The sequence below is a fragment of the Corythoichthys intestinalis genome, chromosome 3, assembly GCF_030265065.1.
Source record: "Corythoichthys intestinalis isolate RoL2023-P3 chromosome 3, ASM3026506v1, whole genome shotgun sequence".
Lineage (NCBI taxonomy): Eukaryota > Metazoa > Chordata > Actinopteri > Syngnathiformes > Syngnathidae > Corythoichthys > Corythoichthys intestinalis.
Window position 1 is genome coordinate 17,438,123 of NC_080397.1, and position 15,913 is coordinate 17,454,035.

General features: G+C 38.2%; 1 protein-coding gene across 3 annotated transcripts in view; it reads right to left on the bottom strand.

Moving 5' to 3' along the window:
• The window catches only part of LOC130912954 (uncharacterized), a 101,322-nt gene extending 91,906 nt beyond the window's left edge, over positions 1–9,416 (bottom strand). For 2 of the 3 annotated variants that reach the window (XM_057831141.1, XM_057831140.1), the window contains exons 1-2: positions 9,211–9,416; positions 2,954–3,001 (exon numbers count right to left, since the gene is read on the bottom strand). In XM_057831141.1, the coding sequence (XP_057687124.1) occupies positions 2,954–3,001; positions 9,211–9,249 (87 nt within the window). In that variant the 5' untranslated portion in view covers positions 9,250–9,416. The remainder of the gene's footprint in view (positions 1–2,953; positions 3,002–9,210) is intronic. The other variant, XM_057831142.1, reaches the window with a different exon arrangement.
• Between the last annotated feature and the right edge of the window lie 6,497 nt (positions 9,417–15,913).

Genomic DNA, 15,913 nt, shown 5'->3' on the forward strand with positions numbered 1-15,913 from the left:
AAAACTGACAGCTCCTGCAGTCATGCCCCCGCTGTTATGGAAGGTAATGTGCTCTAAAAATACAAAACCTAAAATCTGGCGCATGAAACGACTTGTTGCCTTTGCTATTGATATTACGATGATGATTGTAATTACGAAGTTTAATCATTTTTACAACAACTAGCTTCTGCTACTGCTGCTAGCCGCCTGTTGCTAATCGTGTTTGAATGCACCGCATATATCCAAGTGTTACAAGTTTTTATTCGTTTGTTTACAGCTGGGAAATGCTGTTATAAAAGAGAAGACAACTTGACTTGTACGTTGATGGACATATATCGAACATATATAGTTTGCGTTCCACAATGATGATGACAGCTCGACTCCCGGGAGAGGCCGAGAGAGGCAGGAATTGTGACAGACGGTGGTTCGCCGAGATCGCCGTGATCCAACTACGAACTTGTGAACGGTAGCATTTTCAAATATATGCTATTGGAGCTGGAATTACCGAAGAGGAGAGCGAGATGGACTGCTGTAATTCGACAAGAAATCGGGGCACCAAACAATCACCACAGACTATGTAGTAGTCATTTTATATCTGGTAAGATACATTTAATATATATTTAGAAGATTTTGGGCTGACAACCACAATTAAGATCATTGTGTGACGTTGGTGATTGGGGTCTATATGGTTGCCTCTTTTTCTTTGGGAGTGGAGTTGTTTTGTTGGTGTTGTTGGCGGTAAGCAGAGTAAAAAGAGGGAGAAAAATACAACTTCAGTGTCTAATTTTTCGCCGCCAAGCAAGCGTTACAAAATTAAAAATGAATGAAAACTAAATACTATTGAATATGTCATCATTATCATTTTAAAAATTTCAGTGACTGGTAAAAATAGATAGATTATGACCGGATTTTTATGACCCTGTCAGTCAAAATGACAGACAACGAAAATGTCTAGCGCAACCTCTGATTAATATATACTGTATTCTCACTGTGTTATTGTAAATTGGTTTTAAAAAAAATTGCGGGGGCACAATAATATCGCATAACGCAATAATTTAGGAGATAAATTATCGCACACTAAAATTTGTTATCGCGACAGGCCTACTTCCACACACATCCAAGCGGTCCATTGCATTCAGGAGCATAAAATACTGCATGAAATATGAAATAAACATGCTTTTTTTCCGTCATAGGTACTTTAAGGGGAAGACAGGAAAGCTTCGCCCAGGCACGGGGTTCTCTCCTTAGAGCTCCCAAGAAAAAACTGGATATATAACAGGCTATACAGTGATTATGGATGTGATTATGGCATTCAAATAGGATTATTTGCACTAGATTCATGTTTTTGCACCGTTTTGCTGAACTTTTTATTAAATGTAACCTAAAAAAATTATACATTGTTTACATTTAAAAAAAAAAAACCACTAAAGCAGTTCACTTGAGAAGCCACAGTTAGCTTTAGTCACAATATTAAACAAATAGACATATTTAAACAGAAGTAAACATGCCGGCATGAAATGTGAAGAAAATTAGGGTTGTGTATTGCCTCATTCGTGGCGATACAATTTCGAATCACTTTTCACGGGTCACGATTCGATATCAATTAATCCCGATATTACACTTGAAGACGATTATTGTGATATTTGTATATCACTTTTGAAAAAACAAATCATAATGGATATGAAAGTACAATTATATCAATGTATTATTGAAACCAAATCCAGCACTCATGTAAACATGTTGTTTTATTTTTGAACAACATATGGCTACCATTATAACGTTTTCTTCTTTTATATTGCAAGGTTGCTTTAGTGGAAACCAGCTTTAGACCAAACCTGCTTAAATGTAGGATTCTAAATATGAGGGGAAAAAAAGAAAAAGAAAAAAAAGATCTTATAAGATGTATAGCATCTTTATAACGAACAGTTATTTTAAAAAATGGCAGGTCAAATGTTGACTATTTTTGATAAGTATTTTTAGTATTATTTTTTTAATTCACCACACAAACATCTGCCATCGACATACGTGCATGTCACATTTTCTGTCATGTAGCTACAATACTAATATTTGATAGACAAGTGTGGCCTAAAACCCACAAATGGACGCCAAGTCTCAATTAGAATTATTTTATTTATTTAGTAATCATTATGATAATATACTTTTTAAAAATGATTAAATATAAAATTGTAAATGAATAGAATGTTAATAAAAACAAAAAGCGAATGATTACTGCCAGGCCACTCAATCAAAACGGATAGGATGTCTAGCAACATCAATGGCAGCCAAATGGTTAAATGAATCCCCTTTGAAGGGTTAATTGTGCCACTCTTACTGTCATTGGAGCAAAAGCCACTAGAATGCAAACAAATCAATCCAGTAGGATAAAATGCAGGAATGCTATTTCAATTTGAATGCTATTTGTTTGATCAAGTTTTAGCAAAGAGGTGGAAAAAGAGTGAATGAGTGGCGAAGTAGTAGAAAAGCGAATGATAATGAAAGCGGGGTTGATGAGAGTAAAGATGATGTGATTGAAGGAAGCAGGGCAGGTTGTTTAAAAAGGCATTTCAAATAAAGTAGGCGAGAAAGTGTTGGGAGATACCTAATAACCAAAAGGATGGGAAATGGATGCAGAAATGTGATATCTGAAAATGTGAACATGAGGAAAAAGAAGAAGAGATGAAGCAAGAAAATCGAGAGGGAGCATGAATCAATAGCGGTCAACCGGAGAGAGAGGAAGTGATGCATTAGTGGGGGAACATCCACTTAGTGTCTTTCTACTATGTGTATGTGTGTGCCTGTGTTCATGTGTCAGCATGCAATCTGGAAGAACAGGAAAACCCAAAACCAGAAGTTAAGAACTAATTTGTTCCATTGTTTTAATTTTACAATAGGATAAGGACCAAGCTAAGGACCTAAAAAAAATTGGAGTGTGGAGCTTTCATTTAGAAGGTGCTATATATATGGACTTACTCACTTTTTTACTTGCAACTGCCACCTTTGGCCTAAAGCAGGGGTCGGGAACCTACAGGGTGACCCAAAAAAAAGTTTACACTCAATTGACTGCTTGTTTAAAAGCCATTGAAACATATCTAAATAGGTTGTCATGCTTAAGTGATTTATTAAGGTCACTCAATGCAGCTGGTAATCTCTCGTCTCTACAATTCCTGTGCTTCTGCTGAAAATGAAGAAAACTTTAGCTGTACCTGAATTGCTGCGTGCCGGTCTGACACCTACTGAGATTGCAGCAAATCTGAGAATATCCAGATGTGCAGTCTACAAAGTTAAAAAGAAGCTGAAAGATACTGGAACAGCCTCACGAAAACCTGGGTCTGGAAGTGCCGATCTGTGCGGACCAAAAAGTTGATTGACAAGGTGATATGTGGCCACCCCAGAGTCCAGATCTCAATCCCCTGGATTATAGACCCTACCCACGTGACGTCACAACTCCGCTCTCCTGAATGGTACCGCCCACTTGTGCGTCAAAATATAGTGTTAACCTGTTACGGCTACGTACATTTCTCCTATTTACGGCGTGTTTTTCTGCTCCTTAACATTAATAATCAAAATGGTGAAGGCGTGTGTGGCTGTTGGTTGCACTAACAGAGATGATGGAAGGAGAGACTTGAAGTTTTACCGTATTCCGAGGGATCCAAAGAGGAGAGCGAAATGGACGACTGCAATTCGATGTGAAAACTGGGCACCAAAAAATCACCACAGACTATGTAGTAGTCATTTTATATCCGGTAAGATGCATTTAAGATATACTTAGAGGGTTTTGGGCTGACAAATAACCACAAATTAAGATCATTGCGAGGCTAATCGCCGACAACATACAACGTAGTACGACATAGTTTCAAATTCAAGATGTTTGTGACTTCCCTTTCTTCCACCATCGTTATTTTTTGAATAATATTTAGCTGGTACCAAGTGAAAGAAACTGGCCTCGTCTACGGGGCTGACAAATAACCACAATTAAGATCATTGCGAGGCTAATCGCCGACAACATACGACGTAGTACGACATAGTTTCAAATTCAAGTTGTTTGTGACTTCCCTTTCTTCCACCATCGTTATTTTTTGAATAATATTTAGCTGGTACCAAGTGAAAGAAACTGGCCTCGTCTACGGGGCTGACAAATAACCACAATTAAGATCATTGCTAGGCTAATCGCCGACAACATACACGTATGTATGTAGTGAGAGTGCTATCGCTAAACCATATAAACATTAAAAGCCTTAACTCCATTGACAAACGACATGAAATACATTAGACTTGACAGTGGATGTTAGCAATAACAAAAGATTTTGAATTGAAAATTTCGTAACTCACCTTTCCAAGCACAAGATAGATTCCTGCCGAATTTTCGTGGACGAGACCTGTTTCACCCAACCAGCAACGTAGTATTTATAAGCCTCCAAGCTCTTAAAGTTTTTCAAACTTTCGTGAGAATAGGCTGATTTTGTGTGGACAAGATAATTGTAAATATCAGCGTAGCAGATGTCAGGCAGGCAGGGCGAAGACAGTGGGTCGAAAAACATCGATTTGGGCATCAAATATGGATCTGGTGACTGTATAGAACGAAGCTTTTCCACATAACGCCTTTTATGCAACACATCCAGTGAGTTTACGGCATCAGAAAGCACCGGGTCTTCCATGAAATGCATTTTAAATTCCTCGATCAATTGAAAACAATGCTAATACAGAGACAAAATGACGGACAAGTGGGCGGAACCACACAGCGAGCACGTGGTTTTGTGACGTCGGTGGGTAGGGTATATAGCATATGGGCAACTGTGGAGGACAGTGCCTGTAAGAAGCCACAAACTTCTGTGGCAGCCTTGGAGAGGTCCATTGTTAGATCTTGGGAAAAGATGACAGCATCCTACATAAAGAAGACCTGTCAAGCGTTCCGCAGGCGCCTGGAGGCGGTTGTGACACTTAAGGGAGGACACATTGAAAAACAGAGTGTACTGTACATGTTCTTTACAATAATGTATAATTTGTGATTAAATTCTAATTCTAAGATGAATAAACATGGCATTTAAGTTGTATTATGGCAGTGTAAACTTTTTTTTGGGTCACCCTGTATGTCTCGAGAGCCACATCTGGCTCTGTTGATGAGTGCACCTAGCTCTCCGCAAACCCGTATTTTTAAATGTGGAAGCGGCCGGCTTGCTTGAAATGAACAAGCTGTGATGAGCTGATGGAGCATTCACATATTTTTCTTGGACCTTCAAAGGTATGTTGCAATAATATGCTTCAACTCTATGCACACTGGTGGTCCTGCAGTTGCGGATTGCAAAGAGATGGGCATTGGTACAGAGCTTGACTCGTGTGTTAAGTCTCTGCTCAGCCAGTAGCGGGGCTGGCCACTCCAACTCAATGCCGGGCGAACTGGAGTATATAAAAAATGCGTAGGGGATAATTAAACCATGAAAGTGAACTACATTGTACCCCAAGTCACAGAGGAGCGGAATCAGTTTCACTTTCTTTTATTCATTCTTTTTTGCTTGTCAAAATTGTTGCCACTTCCAGGAGAGCAAGACTCACGAAATGGCTGCCCTGAGAGGCTCCACCTGTCTCGGCCACTGTTATGCACATGCCGCCCTGGGAGGGGTTTCCTCCTCAAGGAAATACAGGCAGCACCACACCATGTTTGTATTTGTTAATTCCCAAGTGGTGAGTGAGCAACTGAGCAACGATTGTAACATCCCAAGTCATGATGTCAGGCTTTCGTTGTTGTTTTCTAAAGATTTGTTTCAATCACAACTCGGCGACTGCTCGTAAAAGCCGAGTGTGCCCTCACTGTCGCTTGGGCATGATGCGTTCAAATGCGCTCATGAAAAAAACAGTGCTCACAAAACGGACTCAGACAAGCTGGCAACATAGCATTTACATACACACACACACACACACACTGTATGGCTCTCATGGAATCATATTTTAAAATATGTTGGGTGTTTTGGCTCTCTCGGTCAAAAAGGTTTTCAACCCCCGGCCTAAAACGTAACATCAGTTGGTGTTAAGCTTGTGGATGACTCACATGCTTGTACGAGTACAGACATAAAGCAACCAGCTTTTGGCCCATCAAATCAGCACCAGATATGTAAAAACAGCAAACGATTGTTTAATGTTAGTAGCAAGTCTTAAGTGGGTTAGAAAAGTGTTTTTGCGGCAACGAGGCGGAGGCTCGGTGAAACAGCGCTGCTGCTGTTGGCAAGGGTTGCTGTTGACTTGCACAGGCACATGATCACATGGAGTAGTCAACCTTAACACTCTATTGAAGGGAAGAATTTAGCCTTTTAGTGGCAGTCTCAGTTCAAATGTCAGGTCTCTGAGTACTAATCAGAGCACTGGTAGACGGAGCATGCAACGAGTAGAAACGTATCTTAAATTAACACAGAAAAATCTGTACAGTACCTTTAATTGATTCTAATTGTTGTGAGTTGGGTTTTTGGGGGGGTTGTTTATTATTATTTATTCATTTATTTTTAATCTGTATACTTCTTGGACTGCAGAGCGCACTGTGCAGTATTGTAATTTTGTGCTATCTGTTTTGTATTGTTTGTGATTGTTTGACTTTATATATTTTTTTATATTAAATGTATTAATTATTCATTTTAAAAAGGAAATCGTGGCGTGAGTAGATGAAAAATGTATGGTATGTATGTATATAAATGTTGAGGGCACTTGTAAATTGTACTCATCATAAGGTAATACTGCATAATCTTTGTTGATTTTACAAAACGTGGACGAGTGGAGCACACACATTCCGACTTCCTTGCATTCTTATCGCAACGCCTTCCAAGTTAAAGACGTAATCAGATGGCTCCAAGCAAAAGGGAACAATGCCGAAAGGCTACTCAGCACATTGTTTCATCTGCAGAGCTACACATACATAGAACTCAAATCAGTGTGAGTGAGAGGCAAGACTCAGGGCAATTAGAAGTATGGATGCTCTGGATGGTGGCCACGCTCAGACCACATACCCAATGACAGTGAGGCCTGCTATGGCACAAATCAGCCATCCTTATTGCTAAGTATGCGGAAGGACAAAAAATTAAAATTGGGTCCATTGATGGCGATAGACATTAGAGGTGGGAACCTCCGGGTAGCTTACGATGCCATACCATTTACGATACAAGACTCACGATAACGGGGATCTCAGAGCGATAACAATTATCGAGGTCAGGAAATCATTCTAGAATATTGCACAAAACAAAAAATATATACAGAAAAATAAGCTATTTTCATCCTTCTGCTGTGAATTGAAATGAGTTTATCACTAATAGATGTCCAATCCATTCGTATTCACTGCCAACCCTCCCACTTCAAATGTATTCGATGTCTATGGCCATCAGTGTCAGCCAGTACCAGGCAATAGGTTCATTTTGGGGCATTTCACATAATTTCCTATTGATTTCTGGTCACTTCCTTTTCCTTTTGGGGCATTTACGGGTCACTTCCTGTTGATTTTAAGTTACTGAAAATGAAGTGACACAAGAATATCCCCAAATGAGTAGGCACAAAATCAACCTGTGAATGCCCGCAAAAGGAAAAGTGACCAAAAATCAACAAAATAAAAATTTTAGAATAAATTCATGAAGTGCCTAAACATATGTCCATGACATAAAGGAAAAAAAAGTTTTTTTTTCAAACATTAAATGGTGTAGTATTTTAATGAATTAATGATACATTTAATTCCTTTTATTTATTTAATTCATATTTAATTAATTAATAACACATCTAAGAATTTATTTAAAGATGTATTAATGATGATATATTTCTCGAGTTCGATACAAAATTTCGCACTAATGGGGCAACTATAAAACAAATGAGTGCACAATAGGGGTGGGAACCTCTGGGTAGTTCACTGTATGATACGATTAGCGATACAAGGCTCATGATTACCATGATCTCACTGTATGGCTGTACAACAATTATCAATACATGGAAATCAATCGACGAAATTTTGAAATAAACAGTAAAACAAGCTCTTTTCAGCCCTCTGGCGTGAATTCAAACGATTATCACGAGTAGACATCCAATCAATTTGGAGTTTGTCCATTCGCAGTAATCCCTCCCACTTCAAACGGACTGGACATCTATGACCATCCATGGAAGCCAATTACTTAATTTTGGAGCATTTTGGGTTCTTTCATGTTTATTTTCTGTCACTTCCTGTTGATTTTGGGTTACTGAACAGGAAGTGACCTGTAAATGCCCTAAAATTAACAAGAGGTGACCTGTAAATACCCCGAAAAAAAATAGTAAGACTGGCTCTGGTTCAGTGCCATTGACGGCACCATACATCCAATCCACTTAGACTGGGAGGGGCGAATGAACATTCGTTCCCAGTCAAAATGAAATAGATGTCTAGCACCGTGAATGTTACCAAATGAGTTTACGTAGACATTTCTAGTGGAATACCGATTCTCGGCAGGAGCATATCGGTAGCGACAAACTCACCAATGAGTTTGACACCCCTGAAAACATTTACAACACCAGAAAAAACTCATTGAGGAGGAAAAATTGGACTGCTACAATGACAAACTCATATGGGTAGCCTATAGAGAAAACATATTATGCAATGTTATGAGGATAATTAAGCTGATAAGTCACAATCATAACTGAGCATTTAACCGTTACAGTGCTATTGATAATGATCGACGTCCAATCATGTGGCTCTTAAAAACTAAATTAAAGCTCTTTAAATTAGTTTGTTACTTGTAGACGTCCATTCCATTTGAAATGGGAGGGTTGGCAACTCTATTAATTAGTTTGTCACTAGTAGACGTCCAATCTATTGAAACTGGGAAGACTGGCAGCGAATTCGTTCATTCGCTGTCAGTCTTCCCAGTTCCAATAGATTGGACGTCTGTTGCTGTCAATTGCCGCCAATAAGTTAATTGGCCTAAAGCACAAGTAGGGAGGAGTTAGTCATTTATGCTTAATATGTATGTATTCATTGTTTGCTAACCCATCTTGAGAACCACCGATGAGTGAAATGCTAGCATGCTAGGGTACCCAATGTTGGGTGGGTAGGGGTGTGTGAGTGTGGGGGTTGGGGGTAACTTGTTGATGTCAAGCCTCGAGGGGTACACCAGCCTGAGTCTTCCATCAATAGAAATCCACGCAATGTTGCTATGCGTGTCTACAGGTGCAGCAACAGGAAATAAGCCTGTAGCAAAAAAACGCGCGCACACAAATAGACAGGGACTCGCAACTCACCCCTAGTCTGCAATCCACGCTCCGCAGATAGTCGTCCATGTCGCCCAGCGTCGTCGCGGCACCACCGTGGAGCTCCACATAGGATACACACAAGGAGTCAGACAGGGACTTTGACGTTGTGTGTGTCGTGAAGTAGCGTGTACGTGGTGTCGCCCCCCGCTACGCTCGCACTGCAGCAGTCCCTCTGCAGCTGTGTGCGTTGGCGCCGCCCCTTCTCGGTAAAGTGGCTGGGTGTGGGAGACGGACAGCACTAGTTGGAGCGGCGGAGGAGCCACCGTGCACACTGACCGACGCACGTCAGTCATTTTTGATAGTCAAATAGTAATACATGGGAGGACGGATGTGGTGACGTTATTACTTTCATGTTATGTAGCCTATCTGTAGGAAGATATTGTAGATGGGGTAGGTTAAGATCGTTAAGGAAGGAAGGTTTATTTCGTCCTGTGAAAAAGTATTTGTTTTTATTGGTTTATTTGCACATGTAAAACAACAGCAGAAAAAGGTTAGATAAGGGCGTGATGAAAAGAAGTTCAAATTGAACTAAGATCAGGTAAAATGATAAGCTCATTGCGAGAGCATGCGTGCGCTCTAATGGCTAACTCAGAACCTGCAGGCAACAATAAGTACCGTAATTTTCGGACTATAAGCAGCTACTTTTTCCCCTTACTTTGAATCCTGCGGCTTATAGTCCAGTTTGTTTATCCGGCTTATTTGTTGATTTATTTGGGTTAATTGGCAAAGGCGTAAGTTTGCATAGGGACGGTAGGGACATAACACTCCCAACCTTTCAGGATGCTCAAATTGTCCCCGCCAACTTTTACGCAACCTTATTTGCATTATATAATGACTTAAATTATATAGTAGGTAATTTAGCTTGTCTTCCCATGTTGTAAGGATAGAATCAACCCTGCCATTATAAAGTGAAATACAGTACTTTCAATACGTTAAGACTTACATTGACCCTTTTTTTTTTTTTTTTTTTTTTTTTTTTTGTGGTGGTGAATAAGCACTCTTTTACATTCAGTTGGACTCTCAATGTTATCCAAAGGTGCTAAATAAACAAGTTTCATCATAAACACACAAGTGCAACATGAATATTGCATTAAAAAATGCTTAAAGACGTGGCGAAGACGTTAACAGTGAGAGCGGTGTGCAGCCACATGTCAGGATGTGTCCGAGAAGAACTTTTCTACATTTCCGTCCATGATCAAACGTAAGTAAATATGCCTTTCTTTATCGAAAGTATCTAGTGTTTACTTTGGTACCGGTGCATTTGTGGCCATTTTTAATTACGTGCATGCGCAAACCCATTTATTTTTTGCATTCCTGGATAGTTAAAAGACGATGAACAAGTTTGTGCTTCTTGTGAATGTTAATATAATTTGTGTTCAAATATTGCAATTTAAATTTTTTTATTTAATACAAGTTTTCAAAATGTTTCTTTCTTTAGTAGTTTTTGAAAATAAAGGTTTGAATCAAACGGTAAACTGTACCACCTAATCCTATATACAGTATATGCAATGTAAAACCCCACCTCCTTATAACTGAAAAAAAAAAATTTTTTTTTAACTTTAATTCCCGTATTTTCAGTGTAAATCTACTAAAAAATAAGTGAAATTATCTTCTAGTGCTTCAAGTAAATTTTATTCACTTAGATTTCTTAAAATAAGAAAAATAGCTAGCTGAAAAAAAAGCTTAACACTTATTTTAAGCAAAAAGTTTGTATATTTAATATTAGAAAACCTGTTTGTCAGAAATGTTCTTAATTCAAGAATAGATACTGTTCAAAACATTTTTGTAAGCATGTTTTTCTTGATTTGGGTGAAAATGACCAACTTTTAGATGTACGGCCTTAATAAGAACAAATACTGTAGTAATATTTACTCAAAATAAGTGGCCGATTCTGACACATGAATCTGTTAACTAGCCTTTAAAACTCAAAACAAGATGAAGAAAATTATTTGACTAGACTTAAGAAAAATTATCAGATTAAGACGTTATACTGTAAATTTGCAGTGTGAAAGTTAGAATAAATCAATACAGATTTATTTTGGCATTCATCTTTTAGCCTATCAATTAATTAGGTTCATGTTGGTGAGAAATGTAGCCCTGACCCCCGTTTAATAATCTTTTTGGTCTTAATATCCCGTCCCCAGCAAAAAGTGTACATCCAGGTTATGCTGTTATATCGTCCCTACCAATATTGAGACCAAACCTATACCCTTGTTAATAGGTGACACTTTATTTGACAGTGGCGTCATAAGACCGTCATAATGATGACATGACACTGTCATGGGCATTAATGAATGCTTATGACAGATATCATTAAGTGTCATCCTGCTAATTTTGTCACTAACACCATTTATGTCCAGCTTGGATCTTTTACATTCATTCAAAAGTGAGATAATTTGCCGGATGACACTAAATTACATCTGTCATAAGCATTCATTAATGCTCATGACAGTGTCTTATGACAGTCTTCTGATGCCACTGTCAAATAAAGTGTTACCTCTTAACCCAAATAAATCAAGAAATAAGCCGCACTGGACTATGAGCCGCAGGATTCAAATTCAAAGATTATGAGTTATCTTTTGGTGTGAATATTTCATAATACAGTACAGTGAGGACAGGTGCAGTTTATATTCCGGTGCGGCTTATTTATTAACAAATGCTGTTTTGTGTCAAATTTGGTGGGTGGCGACTTATAGTCAGGTGCACCTTATAGACTGAAAATTACGGTATGCAAATTCATTGATCACCCCTTAGACATAAAAAAATAAAATAAAATAAAAATTGTGTTCAATAGATTGATGTATATACATTCCTGATATATCAACCAATTTTCATTCTGATTTATCCACGATAAACAGAGGGGTAGCCACTTTAGTCAGTGTCCCCACAGAGAACAACAAATATCTGGAGCAAGTCCATCTATTTTTGTTCTTACTGTTTTCCCAACTTAATGTTTTAGTTAATCAAACACATGTAAAAAGCAACGTTAACCCAAGTAAAGTTTTCATTCTTAAAACTATAAATTTTAACTTTTCAGAGCTAAAGAATAACTGGCCTGACCTACTTCAGCAAAAGTCAATAAGGAACTCCAAGATTGACTTGTGTTATGTTTTGGATTGTTGTCTATGTCCAATAACTGTTTGCACCGACCTCCACAGCAAAAACTGGACTCAATCAAGAAGTGGCAAGGATCTTTCACATCTGTGTGAAGATATCGTAACCTCGTCTTCCTTAAAGAATTGACTCAATTCAACAGCACAAAAAGATTTTAGAGCATGGATGAACCTTTAAACTTTTTATGCCATACTATGTCAATTAAACTCAAGTTCGGACTGAGTAGGGCATTCATAATAACCATCATTTTAAAAAGTTGCCTGTGAAATTTTGGATTGTTGTTTGATCGTTTGATAAAAAGCAGAATTGGTTCCATGATGATGGAGATGAAGATGGTTCTAGTGCTGCAACGATTAATCGACTAACTCGAGTATTCGATTAGAAAAAAAACACTCGAATTAAATTTTGTTGCTCCGAGTATTCGTTTAAAGTGGCATTGTAATGGTTCATTTTGAAAGCGTTTGCATTTTGTTTTATTGATTAGGGTGGATACACTGCCCAAAGGTCTGCCTCATTTCACATAGCTGAATCCCAGCTGCTCCCTGTTGAGACCAACGTAAGATAAGTTTTTGTTTGAGCTCACGTTTTTTAATGTATTCATAATTTAGTTTGTAGGTATATTGTCTGAAACATTTTTTAAGAGCATTGTTAAAAAAAAAAAAAAACATAGCATTTTATAGCATTTAAGCTAGCGGACTTGTGTTATGCAAGATAGCCAATTGTTCTTTACCTGTACTTCGATCCTTATTTATTATTTTTTTTATACCGTTTGAGGCTCAGCTCAGGTATTTTAATTTTTTTTTTAATCCGATTACTCGATTATTCCAACTAACTAGTTCATCGATTAATCGACTACTAAAATAATCGATAGCTGCAGCCCTAGATGGTTCCATCAATCACAGCAAGCCGTCCAGGTCCTGATGTAACAAAGCAGCCCCAGAACATCACACTACCACCACGTTTGACTCTGGCTATGATTTTTTTTTTCTTCTGGAAGGCAGTGTTACATTTACACTAGATGTAAAAAGACACACATTTTCTGAGAGCTGTACTTTCATCTCGTCAGTTGATTGACTATTTTTCCAAAATCTTTGATTATTCTTCTGTTTTTGTTCCATCAAGACAGTAATTAAACATGTCATACTTAAGCACCAAAGACAGCACCATGAAACTGAAAAAAACTTTGCATTACAGTTTGTTCAATTTGAAATTGTTAGTACCATATCATAATTGTAAAGATCATGGATGGGGTTGTCTTGTATTTGACCTCATGAAAGCCTTGGAAGCCTAAGGTTTTTGCAGAGTGGATAATATTGGCGTCTGCACAGCACGATGTGTGAAGAAGGATGTGTTAATGGAAGTGCAGCATCACTGCAGGAAGCTAGAACAACTTTGGGCACACACTCAATCAATACGATTTTGCTGCAATGAGAAGCAATTCATGAAGTGGTGACTTGTTTGTTTATACTATATGTTATAGAAATGATCTTTCACTGCCAGCTCTCCCAGTTTAAATGCATGGCGGTCTATGAACATCTATAGACCCTACTCACGTGACGTCACAGCCACGCCCCCGCGCCATGTTGTCCGTCTACTCGTCATGTTAATGCATTAGCGCTTCGTAAATTCCTCCTATTATGGCGTGTTTTTCTGCTCGTTAACATTAATAATCAAAATGGTGAAGTCGGGTGTGGCGGTCGGTTGCAAAAACAGAGAAGATAGACGGAGAGACTTGAAGTTTTACCGTATTCCGAGAGACCTGGAGAGGAGAGCGAGATGTATTGCTGCAATTCGACGAGAAAACTGGGCTCCAAACGACTACCACAGATTATGTAGTAGTCATTTTATATCTGGTAAGATGCATTTAATATATATTTAGAGGGTTTTGGGCTGACAACCACAATTAAGATCATTGCTAGGCTAATCGCCGACAACATACACTCAGACGTTGTGAATGAACTACCTGAAAATATATAATTATAAGGGATAATAAGACAGTTGTCATACAATTAATTTACAATTTCACTATTGAGGTCAAAAGCCAAAAAATAAATTAAACTAGGGACAATCTGGAGTAGTGCTATCGCACTTCATATTTATTACATATTATATATGTATGTAGTGAGAGTGCTATCGCTAAACCATATAAACATTAAAAGCCCTAGCTCCATTGACAAATGACATGAAATACATTAGACTTGACAGTGGATGTTAGCAAGAACAAAAGATTTTGAATTGAAAATTTCGTAACTCACCTTCCCGAGCACAAGATAGATTCCTGCCGAATTTTCGTGGACGAGGACCTGTTTCACCCAACCAGCAACGAAGTATTTATAAGCCTCCAAGCTCTTAAAGTTTTTCAAACTTTCGTGAGAATAGGCTGATTTTGTGTGGACAAGATAGTTGTAAATATCAGGGGTGTCAGGCAAAGACGGCGAAGACAGCGGGTCGAAAAACATCGATTTAGGCATCAAATATGGATCTGGCGAATGGATAAACTGAAGCTTTTCCACATAACGCCTTTTATGCAACGCATCCAATGAGTTTACAGCGTCAGATAACACCGGGGCTTCCATGAATTGCTCTATAACTTGCACGACTAATTGAAAACAATGAGAATAGGTCTAAAAAATACGGACAATATGGCGGCCGGATACAGCGACACGTCATTTTGTAACGTAGGTGAGTAGGGTCTATAGAAGCAAAGGAATTAATCAATGAGTCCGTTTATTATTTCAGATTTTCCAGGTTGCCATCCTTGTCGTTTCTATGTTCTTTGCTGACTGCTCTTCAAAATTTGTTATTCTGTGTTGAGGTGTAAAAGAATAAGGAACTGACATTGTGTATACAGTCCGGTATTCGCTGTAGTCGTATGATATATACGTAATCATACTGTGAAGGGGAACATTATCCTTTGGATTCAGACAACAACGACTACTGCAAATGATTTAGAATATTGACTAGGTCAACTTGGCTATATGTTACAATGTGTTCTCAGGGTAAACTTGATTGACAGTTTCTTAAACATCGTCACAATATCGGACCATAGAGTAGAGTTGTCCGATATTATCGAATGGCCGATAATAATAGCCTTTTAAAGCTAATGCATTTTAAAATGGTATTGGATAATATCGACATCAGTTTTTCACTATCGGTTTTGGGGCAATATGAATGTTGCTTTCAAAGTGAATGTAAAAGCCTTCTGCCGTTGTACAAGGGCTGGTCACAGCTTAGCACAGCAGTTATGCTTAGGGACCATTAGATGTCTCCAAACTAAATTGCTTGGGATTTGCCCATATGGAAAAGTGACATATAAATTTTATAAAGTTAATATATATTTTATATGGAAATTGTATGTAAAGTATAGGACACTCAAACCACATATACGATCCTTAGTAAATTTGTACAATGTGAAACTTGTATAATTTAGGAACTAAACCCAAATGGAAAAGACAGATATAGAATTCATAAAGTTCATATGTTTCATCTGGAACTTGTATGTAAAGCATGTGACACACAAACTACAGATACAATCCTGAGTAAATATGTACAATATGAAACTTGCATATTTTGTGAA